The sequence below is a fragment of the Tachyglossus aculeatus genome, chromosome 21, assembly GCF_015852505.1.
Source record: "Tachyglossus aculeatus isolate mTacAcu1 chromosome 21, mTacAcu1.pri, whole genome shotgun sequence".
NCBI lineage: Eukaryota > Metazoa > Chordata > Mammalia > Monotremata > Tachyglossidae > Tachyglossus > Tachyglossus aculeatus.
Genome location: NC_052086.1, coordinates 50,179,314 through 50,194,798, shown reverse-complemented (window position 1 = coordinate 50,194,798; position 15,485 = coordinate 50,179,314). Strand labels below are relative to the sequence as shown.

General features: G+C 46.5%; 1 protein-coding gene across 2 annotated transcripts in view; it reads right to left on the bottom strand.

The window, feature by feature from the left end:
- Positions 1-15,485, bottom strand: part of SCNN1B (sodium channel epithelial 1 subunit beta) — an 82,245-nt gene that overhangs the window by 32,116 nt on the left and 34,644 nt on the right. For both annotated transcript variants that reach the window (XM_038762285.1, XM_038762286.1), the window contains 3 exons: positions 8,488-8,822; positions 6,681-6,969; positions 4,575-4,765 (listed from right to left, as the gene is read on the bottom strand). In XM_038762285.1, the coding sequence (XP_038618213.1) occupies positions 4,575-4,765; positions 6,681-6,969; positions 8,488-8,798 (791 nt within the window). In that variant the 5' untranslated portion in view covers positions 8,799-8,822. The remainder of the gene's footprint in view (positions 1-4,574; positions 4,766-6,680; positions 6,970-8,487; positions 8,823-15,485) is intronic.

Below are 15,485 nucleotides of genomic sequence, written 5' to 3'. Positions count from 1 at the left end.
AAATCATTCCAGAGAGATGGTGGTCTACATTTGCTTTATCAATCTTCCAAGAGAGAGATGCCTCAGTCTCCTTAGGTAACACATTTCAGTGCTTCATGGCCACTACAGCCAGGGAATCCTTAAAAATGTCCAACTTAACTCCTTCCTGTTGGAGTTTTAAACCCCTAGTGACTACAGTCTCAGGATCACAATGCCGAAGAGCAGAGACAATAAATAGTTCAGATTGTATTTCTCAAGTGCTTATTGTGTACCAGGTACTGAACTAAGCTCTAGGGTAGATACAAGTTAATCAGGTCGGACAGAGTCCCTCTCCCACAAGGGGCTCACAGTTTTAATCCCCATTTTACGGATGAGGTAACTGAGGCCCAGAGAAGTGAAGTGACTCACCCAAGGTCCCACAGCAGACAAGTGGTGGAGCCAGGATAAGAACCCATGTCCTCTGATGCCCAGGCCTGCGTGCTTTCAAGCTGCTTCTCTGCCACTAAGGCCCCACTTCTTTCCGCAAGCCTTAGTCTCCAACGGTCCCTCATCACGCACTGACCCTCCATGACTCGTATTTTCTCTCTAGATGGACACAGCCTCTCTGACTACCATTGCTGACCCGGCCGAAAGCCGCCAGGCCCTGTGTGGGGAACGGGGCCGGATGGAGAAGCAGTATGGCTGAGGGGATAGAGCACGGTCTTGGGAGTCAGAGGACCTGGATTGTAATCCCAGCTCCACCACTGCTGTGTGACCTTGAGCAAGTCACTTCAGGTGTCCATCCAGATTTACTTGGATCTACTCCAGTGCTTGGAAGTGCTTAACAAATACCATAATCATTATTATTATAAGGGCAACAGGAGCATAAGGACTGGAGAGAGGGAATCCAAACCAACAGCCCATGAGTGACCCTTAAAGGGCTGATCTGGGGCCAAGTGGTCTTCTCCCCTTCCACACGGATAGGGTCTAGGAGTCGGAAGGACCTGGGTTCTAATCCTGCTCCGCCACTTGTCTGCTGCATGATCTTGGGCAAGTCACTTCACTTCTCTGGGCCTCAGTTCCCTCATCTGGAAAATGGAGATTAAGTCCCAAGTGGGACAGGACTGTGTCCAATCAGATTTGCTTGATCCAACTCAGCACTTAGTACAGTGCCTGGCATATAGTAAGCACTTAAATACTAATATTATTATTATTATCATCATTCCTCATACTGGGCTTTCCTCATCAACCACCCCATGGGAACAGGGTTGAAACTGGGAGAGAGAGAGAAAAAAAATAGGAATGTTTGTGTATCAGTGGGCAGAGTCAAGTGGGGACCTGGAGAGAGGGCCGGTGAATTCCCACAGGACTCACCTGCCTGCTTGGCATGCAGTGTCCCTACTCTGCCCTGGGCCCCAGCATGAGGTCTCTGCACCTGGGGAACTGTGTGAGGTGGGAAAACAAAACAAGGCCCGGCTCTTGGTGGGGAAGACAAACTCTCTGGGCGTTCTGAGTCTAGCAGGTACACCCTGTTCCCAGCAGCACCCAGGACCATAGAGATAGGATTTTACAGGACAATCTAACTGCCAACAAACCCAAACCACCTCCTGCCTAGAAGGAGCCAAGTTTACTGCCCCCGTGGGTAAATACAAACTATTTGTTTATTGATAATGTTCCATCTGGGAGCAAAGGCAGCCAGGGGAGGGTGCTCTCTCTGATCTGGCTGATGGTCTCGGGCCTTGGAGCCCTCGACAAAAAGCCACCGGAGGGCCCGGAGGAGAAACCAGCACAGCTAGGAAGAAAACACACCTTCTCCTAGGTGGATTAGCAAAATGTCCACGCAGGTGTTTAAGAACAGTTCTCTGATTGCTCAAGACAGTCAACAGAAATACTTCTGGGGAAGCAGGGCAGGTGGTGGGGTCTTGGAAGCTGAAATGCAGAGCCCCCCGAGTGGGTGGAGCGAAAGACAGAAAGGGAAATCTGCACAAATCAGAGCCAAATCCCGAGTGGGGCACTTGTTGGCCACCAGAAACTTTTCCAGCATGAATCATCGATCCCTGCCTTCTGATGAAATCCCTTCCTTCCTTCCCTCCTTCCTACATGCAAAGCTCAATTAAAAACTGGCCTCCTCCACGAAGCCAGTCCATGTTAGTTCCACCTGACTCCCGACATTCCAATCTCTCCAGTAACCGTCAGCACTTAAGACGATCTTGGAACAAAATGTTCGTGCATTTCTGTCATTGGTGAGTCTGTGTCATTTGCGCGTGTGCATTTCCTTCACCCATGTTTAACTGCCGCTCTCTGATGATAATAATGATAATAATGATGGCATTTGTTAAGTGCTTACTATGTTCAAAGCACTGTTCTAAGTGCTGGGAAGGATACAAGGTAATCAGGTGATCCCATGTGGGGCTCACAGTCTTAATCCTCATTTTCCAGATAGGGTAACTGAGGCAGAGAAGTGAAGTGACTTGCCCAAAGTCACACAGCTGACAATTGGCGGAGCTGGGATTTTAACCCATGACCTCTGACTCCCAAGCCCATGTGCTTTCCACTGAGCCACGTGATGATGGTATTTATTAAGCGCTTACTATGTGCCAAGCACTGTTCTAAGTGCTGGGATAGATACAAGGTAATCAGGTTGGACACAGTCCCTGTCCCACATGGGGCTCACAGTCTTAATCCCCATTTTCCAGATGAGGGAACTGAGGCACAGAGAAGTTAAGTGACCTGCCCAAGGTCACACAGCAGACAAGTGGTAGAGCCGGAATTAGAACCCACAACCTCTGACTCCCAAGCCTGTGCTCTTTCCACTAAGCCACGCTGCTTCTCACTGATCCGTACTTAGGTTTAACTTTTTGTACTGTATTTTCCCACTAGATTGTAGGTTTCTAAGGGCAGTGATCCCCATTGTTTCTTCTGCCTGAATGCCCCATCCTTGTCTTAGACCTGTGCCCAGTTTGAATCATCTAAACTCTTTAAATCTTGTCTGTTGTGCTGCCCTTAATAAAGTATTCAGCACAGAGTACAGTAGAGCTCAGTAAGTGACTTTCTGGGTTGCTGATTACTGTCGTTATCCCTTCCGGGCAGAACTGACAGTAAGGGAAGGAAATTAAAACAAGGAGTAGTGGGATCATTCAGTGGTATTTATTGAGTGGTTACCGGGCTCAGAACACTGTACTAAGGGCTTGGGAGAGTAAAATGCAATCGAGTTGGCAGATACATTCCCTGCCCACAATGAGCTTACAGTTAGAGGGGGAGTACAAGGATCTGGGAGTCCAGCATCCTGGGTTATTATTGCTGATATTGATAATAATGATAGTAATAATAATAGTGATAACAATTGTGGTATTTCTTAAGCATTAACTATTTGCCAAGCACTGTATTAAGTGTTGGAACTGATACAAGATAATTAGGTCAGACACAGTTCCTGTGTCACATGGGGCTCCCTATGGAAGTAGGAGGGAGAACAAGTTTTGAATCCCCATTTTACAGATGAGGAAACTGAGGCCCAGAGAAGTTAAGTGATTTGCCCAAGGTCACACAACAGGCAAGTGGCAGAGCTGAAATTAGAACTCAGGTCTTTTGCCTCCCAGGCCTGTGTTCTTTCCATTAGGCCACCCTCAGTTCTGCCTCTGACCTGGTGTGTGACCTTAGGCAAGTCACTTAAACTTTCTTTGCCTGTTTCATTATAGGTAAGATCAATCAATGATAGTTTTTGAGCTCTTACCGTGTCTAGATTTTAAGGTCGTCTCTAGGCTGTAAGCTTATTGTGGGCAGGGGATGTGTCTGTGGTCTCGAAGGAAGGACATGGATTCTAATCCTGGCTCCACCATTTGTCTGTTGAGTGACCTGGGGCAAGTTATTTAACTTCTGTGTCGCAGTTTCCTCATTTGTAAATGGGGATTGAGTAGTTATTCTCTCTCTCACTTAGACTGAGCGCTCCATGTGGGACTTGAACTGAGGCTGTCTGATTGTACTGTATCTACCCCAGCTCTGGACCCATAGAAAACACTTAACGCTTGACACATAATAAGTGTTTAACAAATCCCATAAAACCAAACACTGTGCTCAGCACTGGTGTAGGTAGTGTCTAATCAGATAAGGGTCTGGGCCTTAGCAGGACTCAGTTCCATCTGCAGGGATCATGCTACCGATTCTACTGCATTTGGCATCACATTCTCTCCCATGTCCAAGTTGGGTGGGAGGTATGATGGGAAATTTGCCACTTTGCTAGTGGAATGGAATAATCCAGCTGTCAGATGAGGTGCTTGTTGGCAGGGTCGAAGGTCGGATTAATCTCCTCCGCCCAGCAGACAGGCAGATTTTCAGGATGCCAGGCTACTGAGTGGCATTTCCAAGGGTGGGGCTATTGGGAATTGGTGCCATCTTGAGTGATGTCACTAAGGACTAGGTTTAGGAGGGGTGGCCAGAGGTCCTGAGGTCCCAGCATCTCTTAGGACTGGCTGATGATGATGGTAGCAGAGTGAGAGCATACGCAAAAGGCCATCAATATTATATGGTAATATAAACCTTTTTGATCTCACTTTCACCCTCTTTGGGTTTCCAGGAACAAACAGAGAAAACAGGAGGGAAGGAAAGGGAAATGTACAAACCTGAAATTGCAGGGCTCTGCCCCAAACAGGCATGCCAGAATCATCTTGTTTGCCTGGAAACCCATGTCAATCCTCTCTTGGAGGGGCACCTGAGAGAGAATGCTGGTAGATTGAAGGATATACCACTCTGTCACCGCCTGGGTGGCACTGGTGAAGTTACGATAGGAACATACGCTGCTGTTGTTTCTGCACTGCAGACATAGGGAGAATAGAATGAGGGGACAGACGATCTGCGAAGATTTTCCCACCCATTCAGACAGCTCAGGAACATTTTACCCTTTTCTAGGTTCAGAGATCTGAACCTAATTCTCCTGGCCTAATTTCATTCCTCCTTGTTTCTAATCAAGGTCCTCTGATTTCCAAGCTGGCTCTCTTTCAACTAGGCCGTGCTGCTTCTAATCACTTAATGAGTCCCTTTAGAGAGACAGAGGAAATGGAACCACCTTTTTTTTTAATGGTATTTGTTAAGCACTTATTATGTATCAAGCACTGTTCTAAGTGCTGGGGTAGATACAATTTTATCCCTGAATGTGGCTCACGGTCTAAGTTGGAGGGGAGGAGGATTTCATCCCCATTGTACAGATGAGGTAACTGAGGCACAGATAAGTGGTTTGCCCGAGATCGCACAGAAAGCAATTGGCAGAGCCAGAATTAGAACCCAGGCCCGTGCTCTTTCCACTAGGTAACACTGCTTCTCACTTTGATTTTATATCAAGGTCAAGTGAAAGATAATAATAATAATAATAATAATAATAATAATAATAATAATAATAATAATGACTGTGGTGTCTTTTAAGTGGTTACTATGTGCCAAACACTGTACTAAGTGCTGGAGTAGATACAAGATAATCAGGTCCCACATGGGGTTCACAATCTAAGTAGGAGGAAGCACAGGTATTGAATACCCATTTTGGAGATGAAGGAACTGTGGCACAGAAAAGTGAAATGACTTGTCTAAGGTCACAAAGCAGGTAAGTGGAGGAGTCAGGATTAGAACCAAGTCCCCTGACTCATAGGTCCGTGTTCTTTCTACTAAACCACACTGCTACGATCAAAGATATCTGGGCCAGATACTGAACTACACACCCTTTTGAGAAGCTTTCATATAGCCTCAACTCTAATATATTCCTCCTGTAGGAACCAACATTACGTCTTCCTTGCTGGACCATATTATAGTACCCCGTGGGGTGGCTAATTCATTGTAGCCCCAGTGAGAAGGCTCAAATCAAGTATGGGCCAAGGTCAGTGGGAAAAACTGGGGAGATAATTCAGGGATACTGACTTTCCAAATTCAGCTCCCACTCCTAAACCAGGAGGGAGAAGATGGGAATAGTAGGTTCAGCTCCTCAGGAATTGGGACAGTTCCTTCTGGAAGGGATATCAGGCTACTAGAGGAAAGCAGCATGGCCTAGTGGAAAGAGCACAGGTCTGGAGTCAGAGGACCTTGGTTCTAATCACAGCTCCACCACTTGCCTGCTGTGTAATTTGGGAATGTCATTTAATTTCTCTCTGCCTCAACTTTCTCAAGCACTTAGTACAGTGCTCTGCACAGAGTAAGTGCTCAATAAATATGATTGACTGACTGTCCTCAACTGTAAAATGAGGATTCAAAAACCTGTTCACCCTCCCACTTAGACTGCGTCCCATGAGGAACAGGGACTGTATCTGGTCTGATTAACTTGCATCTTTTTTTATGGTATTCGTTAAGCGCTGAACAGTATCTGGCACATAATATCAACTCCATTGCTTCAAACAGTGCTTGACACATAGTGAGTGCTTAATAAATACCAAAATTATTACTATTGTTATTCATTCAATCAATCACATTTATTGAACACTTACTGTGTGCAGAGCATTCGGCACTTTTTATGCCAGTTCACAGGCCAGGCTGGGGAGGGAAAATCCCAAACTTGGTATAACAGAGAAGCTCATTTTTCATATTAATACAGCTTTGCAAATAAATAGAAAAGTTACCAGCCTGCCTTCTGCTGGATATTCCTTTCCACTCTCCTGGCCTAATTTCATTCCTTCTCTGAGACCAAGGGGAGTTTGGAGAGTGAGGGAGGGTGCTGGTGATGGGCAGAAAATTCCCAAATGGCCACTTACCAGCTTCATGGCCACTTTGCACTTCTGGGCATTGCAGGTCTCATTTGAGGTTGGGTGGATGGTCTCAGAGTTGTTGTAGCTGTTGCCGAAGATGTCCAGGATGATGGGTTGCCGTGGGTCTCGCTCATCGATCACCACCAAAGGAGTGTGGTTCCAGATGGTGAGGTTCAGATTCTGAGTGTCGTTGGCACTGCCCAGGCCGGCTCCTGGCTCCGGTGTGAGGATCCTCTGCAGCGCCGCCTCCATTAAATCATCCAGGTCTTTTAGCAGATGCTTCACTTTGGAGTACCTGTGGCCCAAAAGGACAGGGCTAGAGAAGCAGCTTGGCCCAGTGGAAAAGAGCAAGGGCTTTGGAGTCAGAGGTCATGGGTTCAAATCCTGGCTCCGCCAATTGTCAGCTGTGTGACTTTGGGCAAGTCACTTAACTTCTCTGGGCCTCAGTTACCTCATCTGTAAATTGGGGATTAAGACTGTGAGCCCCCATGGGACAACCTGATCACCTTGTAACCCACCCAGCACTTAGAACAGTGCTTTGCACATAGTAAGTGCTTAATATATGCTATTTTTCTTATTACTAGTATTATTATTATTTTTATTGTAAGGGTGGCCACAGCAACAGCATCCAAGTCTGTGGGAGCACCCTGCCCTTTCTCTTGGTAAAAGACACATATAAGGAGGGACTCTGGGTGAAGTCAGTCAAGCACTTATTGTGTGCTGAGCACTGTACTAAGCACTTGGGAGAGTATGATATAACAATATAACAGACATAATCTCTGGCCACAGTGAGTTTACAGTCTAGAGGACCTGGAATGGACCCAAGATCCCAGGTCAGATCAGTATTCCCAGACTACCACTGACCACTGGAAGCAGCAGCATGGCCTAGTGGAAAGTGCGTGGGCCCAGGAGTCAAAGGACCTGAGTTCTAATCCCAGCTCTCTGCCACTTGTCTGTTGTGTGACCTTGGACAAATCACTTAACTTCTCTGTTTGTTACCTCATCTGTAAAATGAGAATTAAGACTGAGCCCCACATGGGACAAGGACTATGTCCAACTTGATAAGCTTGTATCTACCCCAGCCCTTAGTACAGGGCCTGGCACATAGTAAGTGCTTAACAAATACTATTAAAAATTAGTGGAACTCCCCAGAATCACCCTTTTCCGGTTCACAACTCGGTGGCTGGGTTTCAATCAGGCCAGTGTCTAGATCGGTGGGGGCTAAATTCATTAAGGTCAGGGAATATGTCTGTTATATTGCACAGTACAGCAGAAGCAGCATGGCTTAATGGAAAGAGCACGGGCTTGGGAGTCAGAGGGCATGGGTTCTAATCCTGGCTCCGCCACTTGTCTGCTGTGTGACCTTGGGCAAGCCCCTTAACTTCCCTATGCCTCAGTTACCTCACCTGTAAAATGGGGATTAAAACTGTGAGCCCCTTGTGGGACAACCTGATGACCTTGTATCTACCCCAGTGCTTAGAACAGTGCTTGGCATATGGTAAGCACTTAACAAGTACTATAATAATTATTATTATTATTATCATTACCGTGCTAAGCACTTAGTCCAGTACTTTGCAGCAGTAGGGATTCAATAAACACAACTGAAATACAATTGAATGAATATTGTCGTGTGGTACTCTCCCAAGCGCTTAGTTCAGTGCTTTGCACACTGTAAGCGCTCAATAAATACGACTGATTGACTGATTGATCCCCAAAACCATCCCCAAAGGCCAGCCAGGGACCCTCCCACTTCCAGACAACACCCTGGTGCCAACCGGCAGCCCCCCAGCTTCCCAGCCTTCCAGAGCCCTACCGAAAAGGGCTGGAATTGCAGATGGTGACCGCCGGGAAGTCCATCGTCTTGAAGCCAATGGAGAGGGACACGCTGACCTCCCAGCTGAGGTAGGTCCGGATGAAGAGGCCCCACTCCCAGAAGACCACGCAGGCGAACACCAGGGTGAGCACGAACCACATGACCTTCTTCTTGGGGCCTTCGCAGATGATGCGCTTGGGCCCGTGGGTGTTCGTGTTGTCGCAGTACCAGACAAGCAGCTCCTTGTACGTGTAGCCCGGGCCCTTCTGCAGGCGGTGAAGGCATTTCACCAGATACTTCTTCACGTTCATGTTTGCCGCCTAACCCAGAGACAACTGAGGAATGAGGGGAAAATCAAAACACACCTCAGGGGATGTCCCTCGTCACTGTGAGTCAGCTCCCACCCTCCCTGCCTTCCCCTAGTCTGGGTTTTATGGTGGTGGTCATTTTTGTTGTGGTAATTGTTTAGCGCTTACTATGTGCCAGGCACTGTACTGAGTGCTGGGGTAGTTACAAGTTGATCAAGTTGGACACAGTCCCCGTCCCAAGTTAGGGTCATGGTCTCAATCCCCATTTTAAAGATGAGGTAACTGAGGCCCAGAGAAGTGAAGTGTCTTCCCCAACGTCATTCGGCAGACAAGTGGCAGAGCCGGGATTAGAACCCATGATCTTCCGACTCCCAGGTTTGTGCTTTAGCTACTATGCCATGCTGCTTCTCACGGTCTCACATTTGTTCAATGTTCGGCCTGCTGGCTGGATTTCCCAACACCAGAAAGGGTTTCTTGAGTTCTTACTGTGTATGCACAGCACTATTCTAGGTACTTGGGATGGTGCCTAGTGGATAGAGCACGGGCCTGGGGTAGATACAAGATGAGTAGGTCCCACATGAGGCTCATAGTCTAAGTAGAAGCAAGTAGTATTTAATCCCCATTTTACAGATGAGGTAACTGAGGCACATAGAAGTTAAGTGACAGGCCCAAGGTCACAAAGCAGGCAAGTGGCAGAAGCTGGATTAGAAACAAGGTCCTCTGATTTCCAAGCTGCCTCTCTTTCCACTAGGCCATGCTGCTTCTAATCACTTAATGAGTAGTATTTTTGGAGTCCTTACTCTGTAGAGAGCACTGTACTAAGCATTTCATAGAGCACAATAGAGTTAGTAGGCATGCTCCCTGTCCTCACAGAACTTACAGTCTAAGGGCTTTCAGGAGTCCTGCTTGTTTTCTCTAGACTGTAAGCTTGTGGTGGACAGGGAATATGTCTACCAACTATGTTGTCCCAAGCGCTTAATACTATGGTCTGCATACAGTAAGTGCTCAATAAATACCACTGATTGATTGATTAATTGATTGGAGTTCCTGTCCAAGTTCCAGATGCCTCTCCTTCACTCTGCCTCTCCCTCCCTATGGTATCATCTGTGCACTTGAGTCGGTACCTCCATTTTACAGATGAGATAACTGAGGCCCAGAGAAGTGAAATGACTTACCCCAGGTCACACAGCAGACAAGTGGCAGAGCTGGGATTAGAACCTATGACTTTCTGAGCCTCAGGCCCCTGCTCTATCCACTAGCCCATGCTGACCCACATGGGGCTCTCAATCTAAGTAACAGGGAGAACAAGTTTTGAATCCTCATTTTACAGATGAGGAAACCGAGGAATAGAGAAGCTTGTTGACTTGCCCAAGGTCACACAGCAGACAAGAGGTGGAGCCAGGGTTAACTCCCAGGCAGGTGTTCTTTCCCCTTCCAATCTGTATAGATACTTGGCAGATCACTGAGATAATAGCAATAGATCTTGGAGGAGGAAAGGGGAAATAGATGATGATGATGTTGGCATTTATTAAGCGCTTACTATGTGCAAAGCACTGTTCTAAGTGCTGGGGAGGTTACAAGGTGATCAGGTTGTCCCACAGGGGGCTCACAGTCTTAATCCCCATTTTACAGATAAGGTAATTGAGGCACAGAGAAATTAAGTGACTTGCCCAAAGTCACACAGCTGACAATTGGCAGAGCTGGGATTTGAACTGACTCCAAAGCCTGTGCTCTAAATGGCCCCCTGCCATTTAGCAGTGTCCACAGCCCTCCCTACCAGCTGCCCCATCATAGCCTGGGTCTTCCCCGGCTGAGGATGGCATTTATGCCCAGTTTGGCCCTCTGCACCCTGGACCCAGGTGCCCCAAACCAATCAACGGTACTTCCTCAGTACCTGCCTGGTCGCTTGGGTCAATGCATTCGCGACAACGAACTCTTGTGTTCAACCTCCCGTTGTACTACCTTGCCTAGCAAATCACAAATCTTCCTCCCGCCTGTAAATTATTCTGCATCTCCCTTGTTAAGCTCCTTGGGGCAGTGCTCTGCGCATAGTGGGTGCCCAATAAAACACTGACTGATTCTGTCATTACCACGTTTGCTAATGAAGCGCAACTCAATGCTTTAGATCAATGCCTCGAGGCTATAAGCTCAATGTGGGCAGGGAACGTGCCTAACAATTCTGTCATACTGTACTCCCCCAAGTGCTTAGTACAGTGCTCTGAATATTGCTCAATATGTATGATTAATTGATTGCTTTATATATTAAATTGATATTTTGTTTCTATAAATTAAAGTCAGGGTTTTAACCAAGCACTGCCTGGGGATAGACAATAAGCAGAACATCATCTGTTGGCAGTGGTAAAAGTTGGAACAGGGAAAAGTTGGAAAAGTTAGAAAAGCAGCGTGGCTCAGTGGAAAGAGCCCAGGCTTTGGAATCAGAGGTCATGGGTTCAAATCCAGGCTCTGCCAACTGTCAGCTGTGTGACTTTGGGTAAGTCACTTAACTTCTCTGTGCCTCAATTACCTCATCTGTAAAAGACTGTGAGCACCTGGGGGATAACCTGATCACCTCGTAACCTCCCTAGCACTTACAACAGTGTTTTGCACATAGTAATCACTTAGTAAATGCCACCATTATTATTATTATTATTAACAGAGACCCAGGCTTCCCTGAGGTTCAACACATTGGGGGAGGGGGATTGTGGGCATTTGATAATAATTACAGTACTTGTTAAACACCTATGTGCCAAACACTTTTTTAAGCACTGGGGAGGAACAAGTTATCCTGGTTGGGCACAGTCCCTGTCCCACTTGGGGTTCACAGTCTAAAATTCAATTATCCTAATGTATTTTATTTTGGAACAGTTAGGAATCCCAGGACAAGCAGAAAAAGACTTGGGGAAGGACAGGTAACCCTTCAATAAATACAACTGATGAATTGATTGATGACAATGCATGTAAGTCCGGGTCACAAAGATGTGTGAGTTTCCACTTATGGGCTTTGTGATGTAAAATAACCCCACCTATGACTTATGAAGACCATTTCTTCATGGAGCTCAGATACCTTCATGGGAATGATCTCACCCTTGGGAGGGGGGAAAGTAGGGAAATAATTACCCCCCAACCTACAGATGAGGAAACAGGGAGGTGAGGTAATATGCCCAAGTTCTCCGGGAGTAGCAGGGATGGATCTGGAAATGGAACCCAGGACTCCAATCCTAAAGCTCCACTGCTTCTCTGGTGCCACTGAGAGATGTGAGAACAGGACAGAAACTCTTGACGGTGGTCTTTAGTCAGGCTAGCCTGTGGGTCTGATGGCCTCCTCCAGCCCCACAACTTGTACTTCCCAAGCGCTTAGTACAGTGCTCTGCACACAGTAAGCGCTCAATAAATACGACTGATTGATTGATTGATTGAGGACTAGTTATTCAGTTGTATTTATTGAGCACTTACTGTGTGCGGATCACTGAGCAAAGCACTTGGGAGAGCACAATATAACAATAAACAGACACATTCCTGGCCCACAACGAGCTTACAGTCTAGAGATGAGCTCTAGTGGAAGTCTTCTAGACCGTAAGCCCGGTGTGGGCAGGGATTGTCCCTATTGCTGAACTGAACTTTCCAAGTGCTTAGTAGTGCTTTGCACATAGTAAGTGCTCAGTAAATACGATTGAATGAATGAACGGATAGAAAGAGTATGGGCCTGGGAGTCAGGAGATCAGGGTTCTAATCCCGGCTCTGCCACTCGCCAGCTTTGTGACCTTGGGCAAGTCATTTGCTTCTCTGTGGTGCAGTTTCCTCAGCTGTAAAATAGGATTCAATACCCGTTCTCCCTCCTACTTAAACTGTGAGCCTCATGTAGGACAGGGACTATGTTCAACCTGAATTAACTTGTATCGACCCCAATGCTTAACACATAGGAAACACTTAATAAACACCATTAAAAAAAAAAAATCTCTGGCCCTGCTAATCTAGATGGTTGTCCCCTGGAGTCAGAAGGACATGGTTCAGTTTGACTGTCGACCACACTAGGGAACAACTATGCCTTCCACATCCGTGCCCCCAAGGAGAATTCTGTCGGTGTGAACAGAAGGAAGACTGAGAATTAGAGACCTGAAACGTGGGAACTTGATTTTTTTTTTTTTTGTCTCTAGGAATGGGCTGGCGAGTAGCCCCTGTAGGACTCCTGCCTTGATGCTGCTGTCCCTTTCCGCCACTCCAAGTTTCCCCAAATGTTCCTAAACTCCCAAGCCCTCTGATGTGGTGGCTGTTCAGGAAGAGACACTTCGTTCCAGCGCCTTTAGGGAGTTGATGGTTTGGTAGAGGTGGAGGCTTGGCTGTTCAGCTGAGCAATTCTCTGACCCAGAGCCAACCCACCTGTCTCCATCTGCCAGGGTTTTGGGCTGCTTCCCCAGGGCTCAGATCTTCTTTTATTGTTCTATTGTACTCTCCCAAATGCTTAGTACAGTGCTTTGCCCACAGTAAATGCTCAATAAATACGACTGAATGAATGAGTGAATGAAAGTAGGAGGGAGAACAAGTATCCCCATTTTACAGTTGAGGAAACAGAGGCACAGAGAAGGTAAAGGACTTGCCCAAGGTCACACAGCAGGCACAGGGCAGAGCCGGGATTAGAACACAGGTCCACACTGGTCCTTCTGACTCCCAGACCTGTGTTCTTGCCAAACTGCTTCTCAAGCTCTAGAAAAGCTAAAGACCTGGAGAGTGGCCATGTTGTGCCAGGCTATTCATTCATTAATTCATTCAATCGTATTCACTGAGTGCTTACTGTGTGCAGAGCACTGTGCTAAGCGCTTGGGAAGTACAAATAGGCAGCATATAGAGACGGTCCCTACCCAACAAGTCAGATGTGTCGCCTGTCCACATGTTTTGTTTTGTTGTCTGTCTCCCCCTTCTAGACTGTAAGCCCGCTGTTGGGTAGGGACTGTCTCTACATGATGCCAACTTGTACTTCCCAAGCACTTAGTACAGTGCTCTGCACACAGTAAGCGCTCAATAAATACGACTGAATGAATGAATGAATGAAATGCAGAAGACTGTGAAGGTCTACAAGACAGAATCTCCTATCAGGGGACTAATGCTTGAAGGATACCAATATCCTAGAAGTGAATGAATTCCCCCCCCCCGCCCCCAGTAATGCAGGTTGGATTGACCAACTTGGAAGAGGGCTGCGTTGTCCTGGATTTGGGGTGAGTGATGACTGGCTTGTCCCTGAGCCTGGGGAAGGAAGCCTTCCAACCCCTACAGGGTGGTTACTGGACCTCCTATCCTACTCACTTCTCATCCAGCTCACCAGGCTCTTAACCTTACTTCATTCAATTCATTCAGTTGAATTTATTGAGCACTTACTGTGTGCAAAGCACTGTACTAAGTTCTTGGGAGAGTACACTATAACAATAAACAGACATATTCCCTGCCCAAATGTGTGTAAAGCCTAGATGGGGAGACAGACATTAATATAAATACATAAATAAATTTGAGATTCGATATTTGTCTAACCCCCTATCCCAGAGCACTTATGTACATATCTTTACATATTAAAAATCATTTATTTACTTATATTAATGTCTCCCTCACTAGACTGTAAGGCAAGGAATGCGCCTGCTAATTCTGCTGTTTTGTACCCTCCCAAGCACTTAGTTCAGTGCTTTGTACATAGTAAGCGCACAAAATGTAACATTGATTGATTGACTACCCAGGTGTCACCAGGGCAGCCCATTTCCACCATCCCCCAGATCCAACTCACTTCTCATTGCTCCTCCTCAGTCTCCTTCCATGGAACAAGCTGAAATACCACACTCCCTACTGGTCCAAGGAATGATATCTTTAGTTCAATTTATGCCAAATTTAACCCAGAATGGCTTTCTTAAGATGGCTCACCTTTCCATGGGGAAATTCCTCCTGGTGGAATTAAGGTTTGGAAACAATCATACTCTGGTCTTAACTGTGCTCAGTCCTGCGGCACAAAGTGTACTCCTAAGCCACAGTGCCCATGCCCAGGATCTGGAATTGATTGCCTTAGCAATATGGAGGACAGATATGATCTGAAAGGGATTAGGAAGTAGGGCAAACAGCATGGACTAGTGGAAAGTACATAGGCCTGAGAGTCAGAGGACTTGCATTCTAATCCCGGCTCAGCCACTTGCTCGCTGTGTGACCTTGGACAAGTTATTTACTTCTCTGTGCTTCAGTTTCTTTATCTGTAAAACAGGTATTAACTACCTGTTCTCATGATCATGATGAGGGACAGGGACTGTGTCCAACCTGTCTTGTATCTACCCCAGCGCTTAGTAAAGTGTTTGGCACATGGTAAGTGCTTAACAAATACCATGATTATTATTATTAAAAAATTAAGTGCCCCAATTCAAATTTCTTCAGAAACTTCCTTCTCCCCTCAGGAGCTAAGTGCCCCAATTCAAATTTCTTCAGAAACTTCCTTCTCCCCTCAGGAGCAGAAATCCTTCAGACCTGATGGAATCTGGGCTGTTTTGTCAACAAGCCTCCCTTTACTGCTACTCCCTCTAACAAAGGGTGCCTTCTGCTCCGCCTCAAGGGCTGATTACGCTTTGATTTTCAAGTCAAATGCTCCTTGGATCTTGAAATTTGGCTACAGTAGGAGCCTCCAAAAGCTGCTGCTGAGACACCATTCTCCTCTGTTAGACCGCAAGT